At 41.6% G+C, this 12,867-nt stretch overlaps 1 protein-coding gene across 1 annotated transcript in view; it reads right to left on the bottom strand.

Annotated features, from left to right (window-relative positions):
* The window catches only part of csmd2 (CUB and Sushi multiple domains 2), a 201,630-nt gene that overhangs the window by 143,187 nt on the left and 45,576 nt on the right, over positions 1-12,867 (bottom strand). Inside the window, exons 4-5 of the mRNA XM_054606522.1 lie at positions 10,763-10,957; positions 6,487-6,694 (exon numbers count right to left, since the gene is read on the bottom strand). Of these exons, the coding sequence (XP_054462497.1) occupies positions 6,487-6,694; positions 10,763-10,957 (403 nt within the window). The remainder of the gene's footprint in view (positions 1-6,486; positions 6,695-10,762; positions 10,958-12,867) is intronic.

Genomic DNA, 12,867 nt, shown 5'->3' with positions numbered 1-12,867 from the left:
GTCCTCAACCAAGTGCTGCAGCTAATAAATCCTGACTCAGACAAAAGGGGCTGTAGCCGGGGTGGGGCGGGGGGGAGACTGGCAAAGACAGCTATTGATCTTTTGGTCAAACACAGGCCGATAAGCCAAACTATGGTTTTAGATGTACAAAGCTGACACTGCAAAAGAAAAAAGAGTGAAAAATGGGGCAAAAGACATTCAAGAAGACAGCAGAGGTGAACTTTTGAAATGTATTTTGAAAGCTATTAATAGGGCAAATTGAAACCTGGTTTTACAGGACAGCAAGTCATTGCACCTTTTCAGAATATATAATATTCGAATAAATCCTGACATTGATTAGATCCTCAGGCTAACCCAGTATTTATTCCAAAATACATACAGTATGGACCAGTGTAAACTTTGACATTTATATTAGATCTGGTTTTACTCTTTAGATTAAAATGCTTATTAGTTTTAGTCACATTTTAGTCATTTCTATCCTTCATAGTTTTAGTCACCATAAAGTCATTACATTTTAGTCAAATGTTTCCTCTTAGTTTTGCAAACTAATTTTACGTCTATTTGCTGTGTCAAATATACTTTTTTAGTCATCAGCTTATGCTGAACATTTCAGTCAGTCCAGTCAAATATAATTGTATATATATAATTTTAGTCAAACTTATTTCACACAACATATCATTATCTGATGAAAAATACAAGTTGAATGATTAAGAATGCCGCTTTGGACAATTTGAAAATAGAAACGATTGCTGAATACTATCCGAATTGGTCAAAAACAACTGTTAATTCCTATCCACAACTTTGCAAAATATAAGTTAAATATTTACACTATGTCAAACTCCAATAGTAAAAAAACTAAACTTTCGGGGTCTGCACAATTAACCTCTAAGAACCTTAACATCATAAGCTGCAGGTCTGAGTCATCTGCAGGGTGGAGAATAGGGAGAGGTGAAGTGGTAGATGAGTCTAGAGAGTCTGTGGTGGTAGAGATAGAAATAAACTTGTAGGTCAGAAAAAAACAGACAGGGATCCAGCAAGATAAGAGGATGTGATATATATATATATATGTATATATATATATTATAGATATAGATATATAGATATATATAAGCCCCTCACAACTAATTTTTTATCGTCTTTGACGTGATGATCCTTGACATGCGTCACAGCTTCATTACCATCCCTCACATCAGCCGTGATTTCCATCTCAACCAATGTTTGTCTCCGCATGAGCTTTCTCCATTGTAAAGTTTAGAGAATTGTACTTGTGGGCTTTCAGATATATGCATATCATTCCCATTGCAACAGGCATGCAAAGTTAGGGGAAAACATGAGTCAACAGTAACCGTTGTTTGCGAATTCACAAATCAAAAGCAGATCTTCTGTCATGCACTTCACAAATACATTGGGCTGCGTCTCAAACTCGGAGTTCTGGAAAACTTTAGTGTAAGCCAAGCCCGCTGTTCATTATCCTTAGTTTACTTCTCATTTTGGATGATTTGTATGTGGGTTTTATGAAGGTAGCACCACTTACAGTAAACGACTATAGGATGTATGATGGAAGACTACAGACTTTCATTAGACAATCAGATCAAACTATCCACTCAGATGCTTTATGACACGCACATAGCAGGAGAGGGAGAGACTGACTGAGAAAGATAAAGAGACACAGCAAGAGAAGGAGAGAAACGCCAGACTCAGACCCTCCTATACGTGACCAGACTACTGATGTTGTGATGAATTACCGGTAAAGCTCCATAGCAAAACACTTCCTTTACTCCACCAGTCCCGTGTTGTGAGAAACAGGCCACAGCATAAGAAATGGGGGAAAGAAAATGTATTCAACAGTCACACAGACAATAAACGCCCACTCAACCAGCACACAGCATCCATTTAAAAACACATCTATGCAAAGTGCCCCTGCGTACGCTGCCAAAACTTTGCATTCCCTTGTTGAAAATAACCGCAATAGTGCCCAAACGTTCAATAAATAATGTTTTCAAGCAGGGGACGTTGGGGATCACAGGTAGGCAGCCACATCTTCTTGCGCTGCCAGGCAAACAATGGATCGGAGGATATGTTTCGTAATCAATCACTTCCAAACTCACTCTCACTGTGACTGTATTAGTAAAGGAAAATTCTTAAAAAGCCAATAGCTTAAAATGATGGACTGCCGTGGAGCCTTAGCAGGTAGTATGAGACGAGTGTGTTAGCCACATGCTAACTAGCAGTTGGCATGCACACAAAGACATTCACATACAAATATACACATTGTCATGGTTTTATGAATACATATACACAACTGCATAACATTCCGGCAGTGGATCATGTAAGGTAAATTATAACAGAATCCGTTCTGCAGTAAACCTAAACTTAAATCTCAGGAGCCCCAACATGAAAAAAATCTATCACTCTCTTTGAAAACACAAAAACAAAAGTTGAGGCATTCATCTTCAGAAAAATGAAACGTACTCATATTGCTCTAACTCCCATCGGAAACTGGAGAAAACAGCCCGTGGGCCTAAAAAGCTGTTCCGAAGATGATTCACTCGCTCTCAGGTGAGTCAACCTAACAGCCAATCAATATATATCCAGTGTTCTGTACACTCCTGCAACAACTCTTTATCTCTTTCTGACTCACTCACACGTACGGACGTGCTCCCCTCCACGGGTAGGGACAAGCTGACACATATCAGCACTGCAGGGATAATCCATAGGCTTGCTAAATGTCAGTGTCTCAAGTCCATAAGGTATAAGGTTAAAAGAGAGAGGACAAAGGATGGGAGGCTACCTACGGGGATCAAAAGTCGTCAGGCTCTCAGATCTCCTAACAGGGGAAAAAAAAAAGTTGAATTTACGCAGGATGCTTTGTGTTTTCAGCAAAGGCTTGCATGAAAAAAAAAAGACAAAAAGAACAGATATCCCTCAAGGGAAATAGAGTTTGCAAAAGTTACCAGAACGGAAAAACGAAGACATAAGTTTTGTTTGGGAATACACTTGCAGTAAAATGGTGCAATCATTGAACTGTGATGCTGCAATTTTTTCAACAGAATGGCTCTTTTTTTTTCTTTCTTTTTAGACCCGAGGGAGTAATGGCAATATTCTGAGTGGTTTCATTCCAGTGTCAGGCACGTTAGACTCTATTTACAGTATCCAAGATGTTGCAGGTGTTTCTTTCAACATCTCGAGGGAACACTACTGGTGGATCAAAATGCATTATGGCCCTTTGAAAAACAATTGAGTGCCAAACAAAATCACAAGTCAAACTGATGCGAGTTCCACTTAGTAGCAAGCGGGCAAATAAGCATCTGGCAATTGGCGAGCGTCAGGCGTTATTTACATTGTCTCAAAGTGGATGGTGATGAGGAAGAAAAATCAATGTGGATGCAAACAGTGTAATGGCAGGGTAATGTGTTCCCCTGGGCACGCAACAACGAAGAAGTCCTGTCAGGGGTTATGCAGAGTAGAGGCGGTATTCAGTTGGTGTTTTTATTTATTTTTTTATTTATTTTTTAACCAGCCCTTCCCCACTGCCACATTCAATCCAAATGCACACCTCAACTCCTGAAGTCAGTCTTCAAGGCTGTCTACTCCGGCTGCCGGCTGCCTCTTCAGAATGCTAACTCTGCAGGGCCGCCAATCAAAGCAGCGGATGGTACGGTAAACAAGAATGTAAGGGGAACAGGATCAGATCCACATATGCACAGGGTGACGTTTCTGGATGGTGATTGATGTTGTTTATTCTGGGTAATTCTCTTCCTCTCAAAACACACACGGACACACATCAAGGCTGCTGGGAACACGCAAACTTGACCCGCTTTCATTTGAGCTGTTGTGGATCGATCGGGGAAGCATGGTTTTGACCCTGATCCCTGGCCTCTCTTCTTCCATTGGACCACTCAACCTGTCCGTCAGGTATCGATCAATACTGCTCTTAGAGCTCCCAACAGTTTGATTTAAGCAGCCAGTGGGATGCCAACTCTATACACACTCTACAGCTGTGAAATAAGAGCACACCAACTTTTCAATTCATGCCATTTGATCAGGCCACCCAGATATACCAGTTTGTGTGCTTTCTAACTTCAGATCAGAGATATCACCCTTGAAAGCAACAAATAAAGGGTTTGATGTTAGAAAAAACAAAAACAAGAATCAAGGTACAAGTTACATGTCTTCCTTACAGAAAGTAATGCTTATTTCTTTGTACCATCATCCTAATGAGACAATACTTCGATTCTGGGCTGGATTTGTAAACTCTATTTCCCAGTTTATAGTAGACCTTAAATAGAGAAAACAAACTTTAAACTCAGAGAAGTTAGCCCTTTACAAACCAGTTTGATTATATCACAGACCAGTCCAATTATATGGTGAAAGTGAGAGCACAATCCTCAAAGCGCCATTGAGTAGAGGGCTTACTGAGCCATTCACAGAGAAGATGTGTGTTTTAGGTCAGCACCACCACCATCATAGCCCTCCACCTGACCTCTCTAATTGGCCACAAGCTGGGTGGTTGTTAGCCCTCCACCTATACATCCTTCCCACATCCATCCTCCCCTTCCAAAAGGTCCAGCCCTCCCCTCCACTTCTCGCCTCTGGTGTCTGCTGTTTCTTACTGTTTGACCCTGTCGCCCCCTTTGTCCATCCTGAACCCTCCCTGCTAACTCTAAAATGATAGATACCCACCCAGAAACAGACCTCAGAGATGAAGTTAGAGTGTTGAAAATAAACTGTTCCGGTTTTTTTTTATGATTTGGAAGAAAAACACAGACAGTTTTGAAGTCAACACTTTGTGCCTAAAACCCACTGCATGTTTAGAAAAAAATATAAATTTAAACAAAAGAGGCAAGCCAGCATGACTGCACCGTGTCCCTTGTCCCCCATGCTGCCTTTTCTTTGCAATGTGCATGATCTACTGTGACTTGCACTCTGCATTGCTTGCCCATAGGCCCTTCTCCATGTTCACTCTCTTCCCCTCGCTCTTTAAGGCAGTGGAGCCATGCTGCAGGTGCCCCACCATAGGTGCCGCTGGCAACTAGCGCCACAAAGATGACAGACTCAGTAGAGATTTGAATGCCCGATATGACCACGGAGAGAAAATCAAAAGACTGGGACAAGAAGCTAATGACATCGTTTAATGTGCAAAACAAGCATAGTCGGACTGCAGTCTGTGGGAGTCTGGGAAGCGATCAACTCTCAGTTGGCCATGTAGAAATTTCAAAGAGACTTTAATATCAGGCTACAAGGCACAGTTCTCAGTTTTAGGACCGCTCAGAGTCAATCAAGTTCTTCTCGGGAAGTGTTTTTGCTTAACTACTGAGTGAATGAGTGAAACTGACACAAGTTTCCAGGGGCCATCTCACTCTAAGCTGACTTCTCAGATATTCCTTCTGAACCCCTTTCCTCTATCAACGTTACTTTATCCCTCTGTCTTTCTCTGTGTGCGTCTGTGTGTTTCAAGTGTTTAATAGCTGAGCCGAAGCTACCCCTCGTCCCTTCCTGCCAACTGCCTGTGGCTGTAACTTCAAAGTCTCCTCAATCTTTTCTTGTTTATCCAAACCGCCTCTCTCCTACATGCAACTGAAACTAAAACCTGCATTTATATATTTCATCGAAGACAAAGAAAGAGCAGTGAATTCCCTGGTTGGTAACAGCTGCATTCATGCACCTGTATGCAACCAATGTATATTTTCCATGCTAACATTAGCCTTGTGAGTAAGGGGAGGGACAAAGTGGCAGAGAGAGTGTGAATGAGTACATCTGTTTGCACAAGTTCTTAGAGTGCCAGCACAGATATAGGGACGTCTAGCTGAAAGTGTGAATACTTATGTGCACATGTCCATTTGTGCCCATATGGACTGAACCGTTTGTGTGTGTGTGTGTGTGTGGGGGTGAAACAACACTATACGGCTGGCGGTGGTAATCGAGCTCACTAATTACTTCCTGAGCTGAGAGAGTTGTCAGAGAGAGGAGGAGCTGCCACAGATGGTGAGAGACCCACACTGACACCAGGATACCCTACCTCTTCATCATTAGAGCTGAGCATGTGTGTTTGTGTGAGACTGAGTTATTGAGAGGAGGAACCAGGGTGCGTGACCAAGATTAAGTGTTCAAATTAAACTTTAAAACCACAGACTACTTGTTACACCCCGACGGGTAAAAAGCTAAGAACTAAATATCAAATAAATACTTAATTCCTCTCTATATATTATTTCCATTTTAATGATAATACCAGTAGCACAAGATATTTGATTCCCTTGATGTTTGAATCAATGCCTGCTCCTCTGCTACACCCAAAAGACATCTCAGACAGCTATGTATCTAGATGTTAGTTCCAATGAACCTGGTCACCACCCATCCACTTCCAACCATACTTGAACCAGCCCATTTCCCTGATCTGCAGAAGTGGTGCGCCAGTGGACTTCCCTTCCCTTCCTTTCCCAAGCTCAGCTCGCTCTCAAGACAAATTGCTAGAGACTGACTACTCACCACTGTGAAGAGCCGTCAGTGCCGCTGACCTCCAGCAGGTCATAGTCGTCCTCCAGCTGAAAGTCAGAGAATACCAGGGCAATGGTGTCTCCTGGCTCGGCCAGCACAGTCCAGGTGCAGTCGGCATTGTTGTTATACTCAGCTGGGTAATTGGGGGTGGTGATCACCCCACTTTGGCCCCGCAGTGTACCGCCACACCCATCATCCGCTGCAGGGAGCACAAGAGAAAGAAAGTGGTGTTAAGCTGTGTAGAGGAGGGAAATGTTAAAAAAATATATTATCACAGAATTGTGGTGCAGAGATAACTGGAGACGTACTGACAAATAGAACCAGTAGGAGAGGCAAGGTAGTAAAAGGCTATTAAACACAACCTGTAGCTTAACTGCAGCTAAAGGTCAGGTTTGACATAAAGCAGTCATATTAGATTCTAACTGGCTATTGTAAGCTTACTATAAGACACCATGGATTAAAAGAACACTCAATGTTATGGTAGGTCATACTCAAACACCGACCCATAATACAGCACTCTCTGTAACACAATAGCTAAAACTCCCTCAACCAAAATAGACCTTCTGATGTTATAAACACATTGGTACATTATGTACTAACAAACAACATTATATCATTTTCCAGAATTTCCAAACAGAAATACATTGGCTGTATATGGATAATACAGGCATTGCAAAAATGAATGCTTTATTTGGACGGATACAGATAAAGCTCAACTATTATCAAGCTAATAAACCGCTTTGAGAACACATGAAGATGGCAGATATGCTGATGACTGATAATACCAATGAGGCAGATGTAATGATTCAACAAGATAAGTCTTCCAAACTACACCACATAGGCTTATGGGTAAAGTTATACCAGGATCCTTGTGTGCTTTATAAATATGTAATATTAATAAAAAATGTATGGCCGCAAATTATCTTTTTGCCACTAGCCAAAGTGCAGATTTTTTAATTCGGGAGCACGAAAATGTGCAATGACTCAGAGCATATTGTTCCTTTGTCTGCAATTCTCGCCATAGGCCAGTGAGACACCAGTCACAGGATTTTAAAATGCCCTGGAGTGTTTACCATCAGCACAGACTAGGGAAGAGTGTGTGATGCAACCTAATGCAATGTAGGACGGGGGAGTAATTAAAGTCTAATTAATTCAGATTTGTGTAAATCAACACAACTCTTCCATCCTCAACACTGCTTGAAGGAGATCATTAAATAACAAAGCATGCATTTAATGTGTTGCCAGGATAGCTCCCCTTCCAAGCTTCTGATATGTTCATTAAAGCTTTGAGCAAAAAAATATAATGTGATATCTGCAATGGAATTCTTGTGTGGAAGTTGGGGAAATACAGACTTTAAAATGTTGTGTGCATACGTAACTACAGTATGTACCGGTGAAAATAGGAGACACATCAATTAAGTTATGAATGACACTTGCGTACTATTAATGTTCATGAAATGAAGTGGGTCTACTGGTGAGCCTCTGTGCTGTGGCATTAATCTGTGGGCGGCCAGCTAGCTGTGTGTGAGGTGTTTCAAAGGGGGAGTGGAGGAGCTCAGAGGCGCCAGGCCCTGTCTATCATCCACCCTACCTGTCACCACGGCAACCCCCCCTGAGGGAGGGCAAGCGAGTGTACGGACGAGCAGAAACTTGTGAGGTGTGAACTTGAATGGGAGGGAAACCACGGCAGAAGGGCAAGAAGAAGGGGGATGAAGAGGATGACAGGTGACAAGGGAGGATGGGCGAGACAAAAGTGCAGAGGGAGGGTGGACAATGAGGGGAAGAGAGATGGGCGAGAGGGGTGGCAGGTGATTGTTGCAGTGGGAGTGACAGGAAGTGGAAGGTAGACAGACTAAAGGATGAGGAGGTGCATTGATATTCCACACAAGACAGTTTCTTCACACTTGAAGGGAAATCTCTGACGCTCCCCTTCACCTCGAGTCTCTCTGTTGCTCCATTTTGAGGCTGCTGCTTGCCGGTGCAAGTGCTCTATGACAATGGGAAACTAAATGGCTCTACCATGGACCGTATGAAACCATAAAAAAATGTGTGCAATATGTGTGGTGTGCATACTTCTCAAACTTTTGCCTCAGTCAATTGTAGAGGTCATGATGTTTTCCATGGTTGCACAGTACATATTTTCAGGCTGTCACTTAAGATGTCATGGTTTTCCATAAAGTGTAAAGAGCTGCTTCGATTCCTCTGAGTGTCATGGTAACCGAGATATGTGGAAGCATAAGCAATGCATGCAAGCTATAAAAAATAAATAATCATTCATGCCATCAAAAAGGCATGTTTATATGCACCACACATTCACAGAGCTAAAGCTTGGAGAACTATATCAGGGACTTTTAAATGGGATGAATAAATGTAACACAATACCACTCAAAATCAGAAAGCCGTTGTACAAGGTAGAATAAAGCATGTGCACAAACCACAGATAAATAGATGTGTGTGTGTGTTGTACTGAAGTTATAGGCAGTGACATTTAGAACTTGACAGTAGTAAGGCTTGTTCTGGAAAGATATGCTAAGGGGTTAGCAGAGAGAGTCAGGAGCTGAATAAAAGAGTGATGTTAAATCACTTCTAAGTATCCTCATGACAAGGGATGTAGTTTTTAAGAAATTAAACTAAGAGAACAAATTGACGAGTATAAGACAGGATACGTAAAACATTATCTGTGCCATCAATATCCAGCTATCATTGTATGGTTGTATGATTGTCTCCTGAGTTCAGAATGGTGACCATGCCTAAATGTTCTCTCTTGTTCCCAAAGTACAGTGTTCTGCTTTTACACATATGGGCAGGCTCTATAATTAGGGTGACATTAACTCTAGACTTGTACATTATGAAGAAGCACTCAGGTGTACACATAGACTTCCGTGTGGCACTGGGACAACTCAATTAATCACAGGGAAAATTGCTTGTTTCGGAAACTTGTTGGCATGTAATTTCCTGATGAAAAGGTAGCATAATCACATCCTTTAGTGCTTTTTCCTCCCTTTTCAGGAAGGAGCTTGGTTGGGCATAGAGGGGAGAATAAAACAGCTTCGTTTATACCTGCACAGCAAATTGTTCGTGAATTATGGAGGTAAAGAGAGGGAGGGGAGGTGACAGAGTCCTTCACAATTGGACATAAAATGTAAGAAATGACTAAATGCGCACATAACTATTTCACATTTGGATGTGAAGTACAGGCATGTGATTGTGTTTGAATGTGATTGGGCGAGTGGGGATTGTGCTGGCGCGTTGTGCCCAGCCATGTGGGCTCCTATGTGGGCTTCCTGACTCCCAGCCTGGTTGCAGATGGCACTGTGTCTCAGCGCTCCGCTCAGCAGGCACACTGACATAAACCATTGGCCACATGGACACAATGAATGGACATACAGGGACATGCAGACTGTCATGTATACGACATGTGGTTGCCTTTTAATCGTGTGAGAATCTATTTTTTATTTCCAAAGCAAAAATCCTGAAAAACGATGTACAATAGCATCACATTTGCCTACAGTGAACCATTTTCCAAGAACAGTGTCATGCCAGGTCAGACAGCACACACTGGCAGGTGTCGCTGCCGCAGGGGGGCTTGCTCACTGTGAGGGAAGGACAACTGGCACAAGCACCAGACTGGGAGCTAACACATGAGGTCCTGTCATGGTAAATAAGATATCAGTATAACCACAAAAAAAAATGTTGTCAGGTCATGTGGAGGCATGTGTAAATACATGTGAGTGTGTGTGGGCTGGAGGATTGGGTTCTATCAACTGGTGAATAATGGACTTATTAAGAAAGGGTGATTAGTCCACATTTAAAAAAACAATGTCGTCATTTACAATACTATGATTTTTATGTTTTTCAGAGAGTTAATGGATACAATCTCATGTTTAATGTTTCATTGTTAAATGATGGAAGGATTACTTTTTTGTAAGCTCATTAGGACATTAGGATAAGCCATTCCGTTAGTTGGTTTTACCCTTTTATCCAGCTTTACAGTTGAAGCCAAAATAACCTCCCTATGTTCTACTGTATCTTTCATATGTATCTATTTTTAAATAACTTTAGTCATTAATCAAATATCAATCAAACCAGATTTTATTATCGATGGCATATTTCTGAGCTGGATGTCAGTCCTCAGGGTAACATGTTTTCCTTCAAAGAACTTAAATTAGATGTGAAGAAAACATTTACTTTGTGGACAAAAAGGTATTACAGATTTAGCCTTAAGACCTGTTCTGATCGACAGCTGTCCACTGTCCCTCCTACATACCTCTGCAGTAGGGAAGGGGGAAATCCCAGGCAGCAGTACCCGCTGAAGTGGCAAGGCAGGACAGGCTGGTGTGACCCTCCAGCACATAGCCCGGGCTGCAGCTGTAGCGGATTTTGTCCCCAATGTTGAAGGTGGACCCCTGCTGGTGGCCATTGAGCAGCTGTCCAGGATTACCACAAGTGTAGCTGGGAAGAGCTGCAGAGATAGAGAGGGGGGGGAGAGGATAGAGTTAATGAGGCAGTATGTGGCACTGCGTCATGTTAGTACCGACAAGAGCCAGAAAATCAGGGGAAAAGCACAGAAAGAGTCTGGTGGTGACAATCAATGGCACACACATTTATACTCACACAAAGGTCTGATACAGTGCCACAAACCAGACGAAGTTATTCAAACCAGCACAGTCTGTAAAACTACTAACATATTTAACACAACGCTATTTTAGAAAACACTGTATATCAACTAAATAATTTACATTTAAATGTATTTCTCCTTGAAATGCTTCAAATGAACTATAGTAGTCACTCAGTCACTCATGGATGCTATGTTAAACCGTCTCGGCTTGTTCAATCATGTACCTGCATGCAAATAAGCAAGAGAGCCCAGTATTGACAGAACCTTGTCTAATTGTGCGTTATTATGCAAATCATGTTCAAAGGAAGTCCAATATCTTGCTCCTGAACCTCTTGCTTCAGTCTTGCAATTACAAAACGTGCGTTTGTAGCTTCTGGTCTCCTTGGTGACATACAGAAGGACGCCTAAGCTTAAAGTACATTGGCTAAAAATACTAAATAGGTGTGTTGTGGGTAGATGGCTTTGTTCTTGCTGCGTTATACAATAAATCCTCAGAGTTTGAATAAACCTGGCCTGACCAAAAATCCATTGCTCACACACACACAACTATGTCATTCAGCCCCAGTCACACACTCCCACACAGTGAGGGAGCTGGCCAGAGCATGTGCTGGACTTTGGATGAAACTCAGTCTCTCCACAGGGGACCTCCCTAAAGGACAGAATGGATCCTATACAGCAACACAGCTTCCTGGCACCTCAACAAACACACTCACTGTATACTTGCTTTTCTACCCTATCGGATATATCCAGATTTATAATATACAACAAAATATTATAATATTTCAAAGGCTATTAGTTCCTTTTGGCTGCATCATGTTTGGTCCAATGTTTATCTTAACAAGGAATGCAGCCCTATATTGAGTTTGGAAACTGTTTTTCATTTTTAAGATAAGCAAAAAAAAAAGCTTTAACTAAGCAAAAAAAAAAAAAGATGCTTGGAGTCGCCTTCGCAATAGTCCTTTTTGTATATTTTGGTTTTTAATGTGTGCCACACACACACACAATGCTTTACAGGAGAGTTCATTTCTGGTTAAAAAAAAAATAAATGTTTTGTTTCTTTATCTTCTCCCCTTCCAGCCCGGTAAGTTGAGACTTCCTTACAGCAAGGTCTAACAAGGACGGATCAATCATTTTATCCAACAGTGCATTCCACAGGGCTTGGGCTGTGGAATTAACTGGCTGGTAAATAAATAGACTGCAAACAGTTTGTGTCCAGTCCACCATCGGACAACAAACATGACCTCTAAGTGCTTGGTTTCGAATGTGTGTGTGTGTGTGTGTGTGTGTGTGTGTGTACCCGTCACAAAGGTTACTTTAGCTGTGAATCTGTGCGTTATGAGACAGCACAAGCCTTTAGTGATGCTTTCTCACGGCCTAGATATGAATTCTGACTGTAGTATATATTCATAGATGGCGTGTGGAGCGGGTTGCAGATGACAGAGAAGTCCAAAACAAAGGCAATGTACTGCTGTCTAGCCAATACACAATGTCAGTCCTAATATTAGGGAAAAAGTCTGATTGACAGAGAAAATACAACTTGGTTTTACATATCAAAATTCAGGAGAAAAGTTGGATCATACAGTATTTATATTCTGTTAGTTTTTCAAAAATATTAAACTTAAATAAATGTATTAAAATGTGTGTGTATAGATGGATTTTGGAGGCAATGGACCTTGATTTATTCTCGACGTAAAACATGCATACAGCTTTAATAAAAAATGTGTCATACATTTTTCTTAATCGGCTAAGCCAAT

This window comes from Anoplopoma fimbria, chromosome 10 (assembly GCF_027596085.1).
Source record: "Anoplopoma fimbria isolate UVic2021 breed Golden Eagle Sablefish chromosome 10, Afim_UVic_2022, whole genome shotgun sequence".
Lineage (NCBI taxonomy): Eukaryota > Metazoa > Chordata > Actinopteri > Perciformes > Anoplopomatidae > Anoplopoma > Anoplopoma fimbria.
This window is presented reverse-complemented; position numbering and strand designations above follow the sequence as displayed.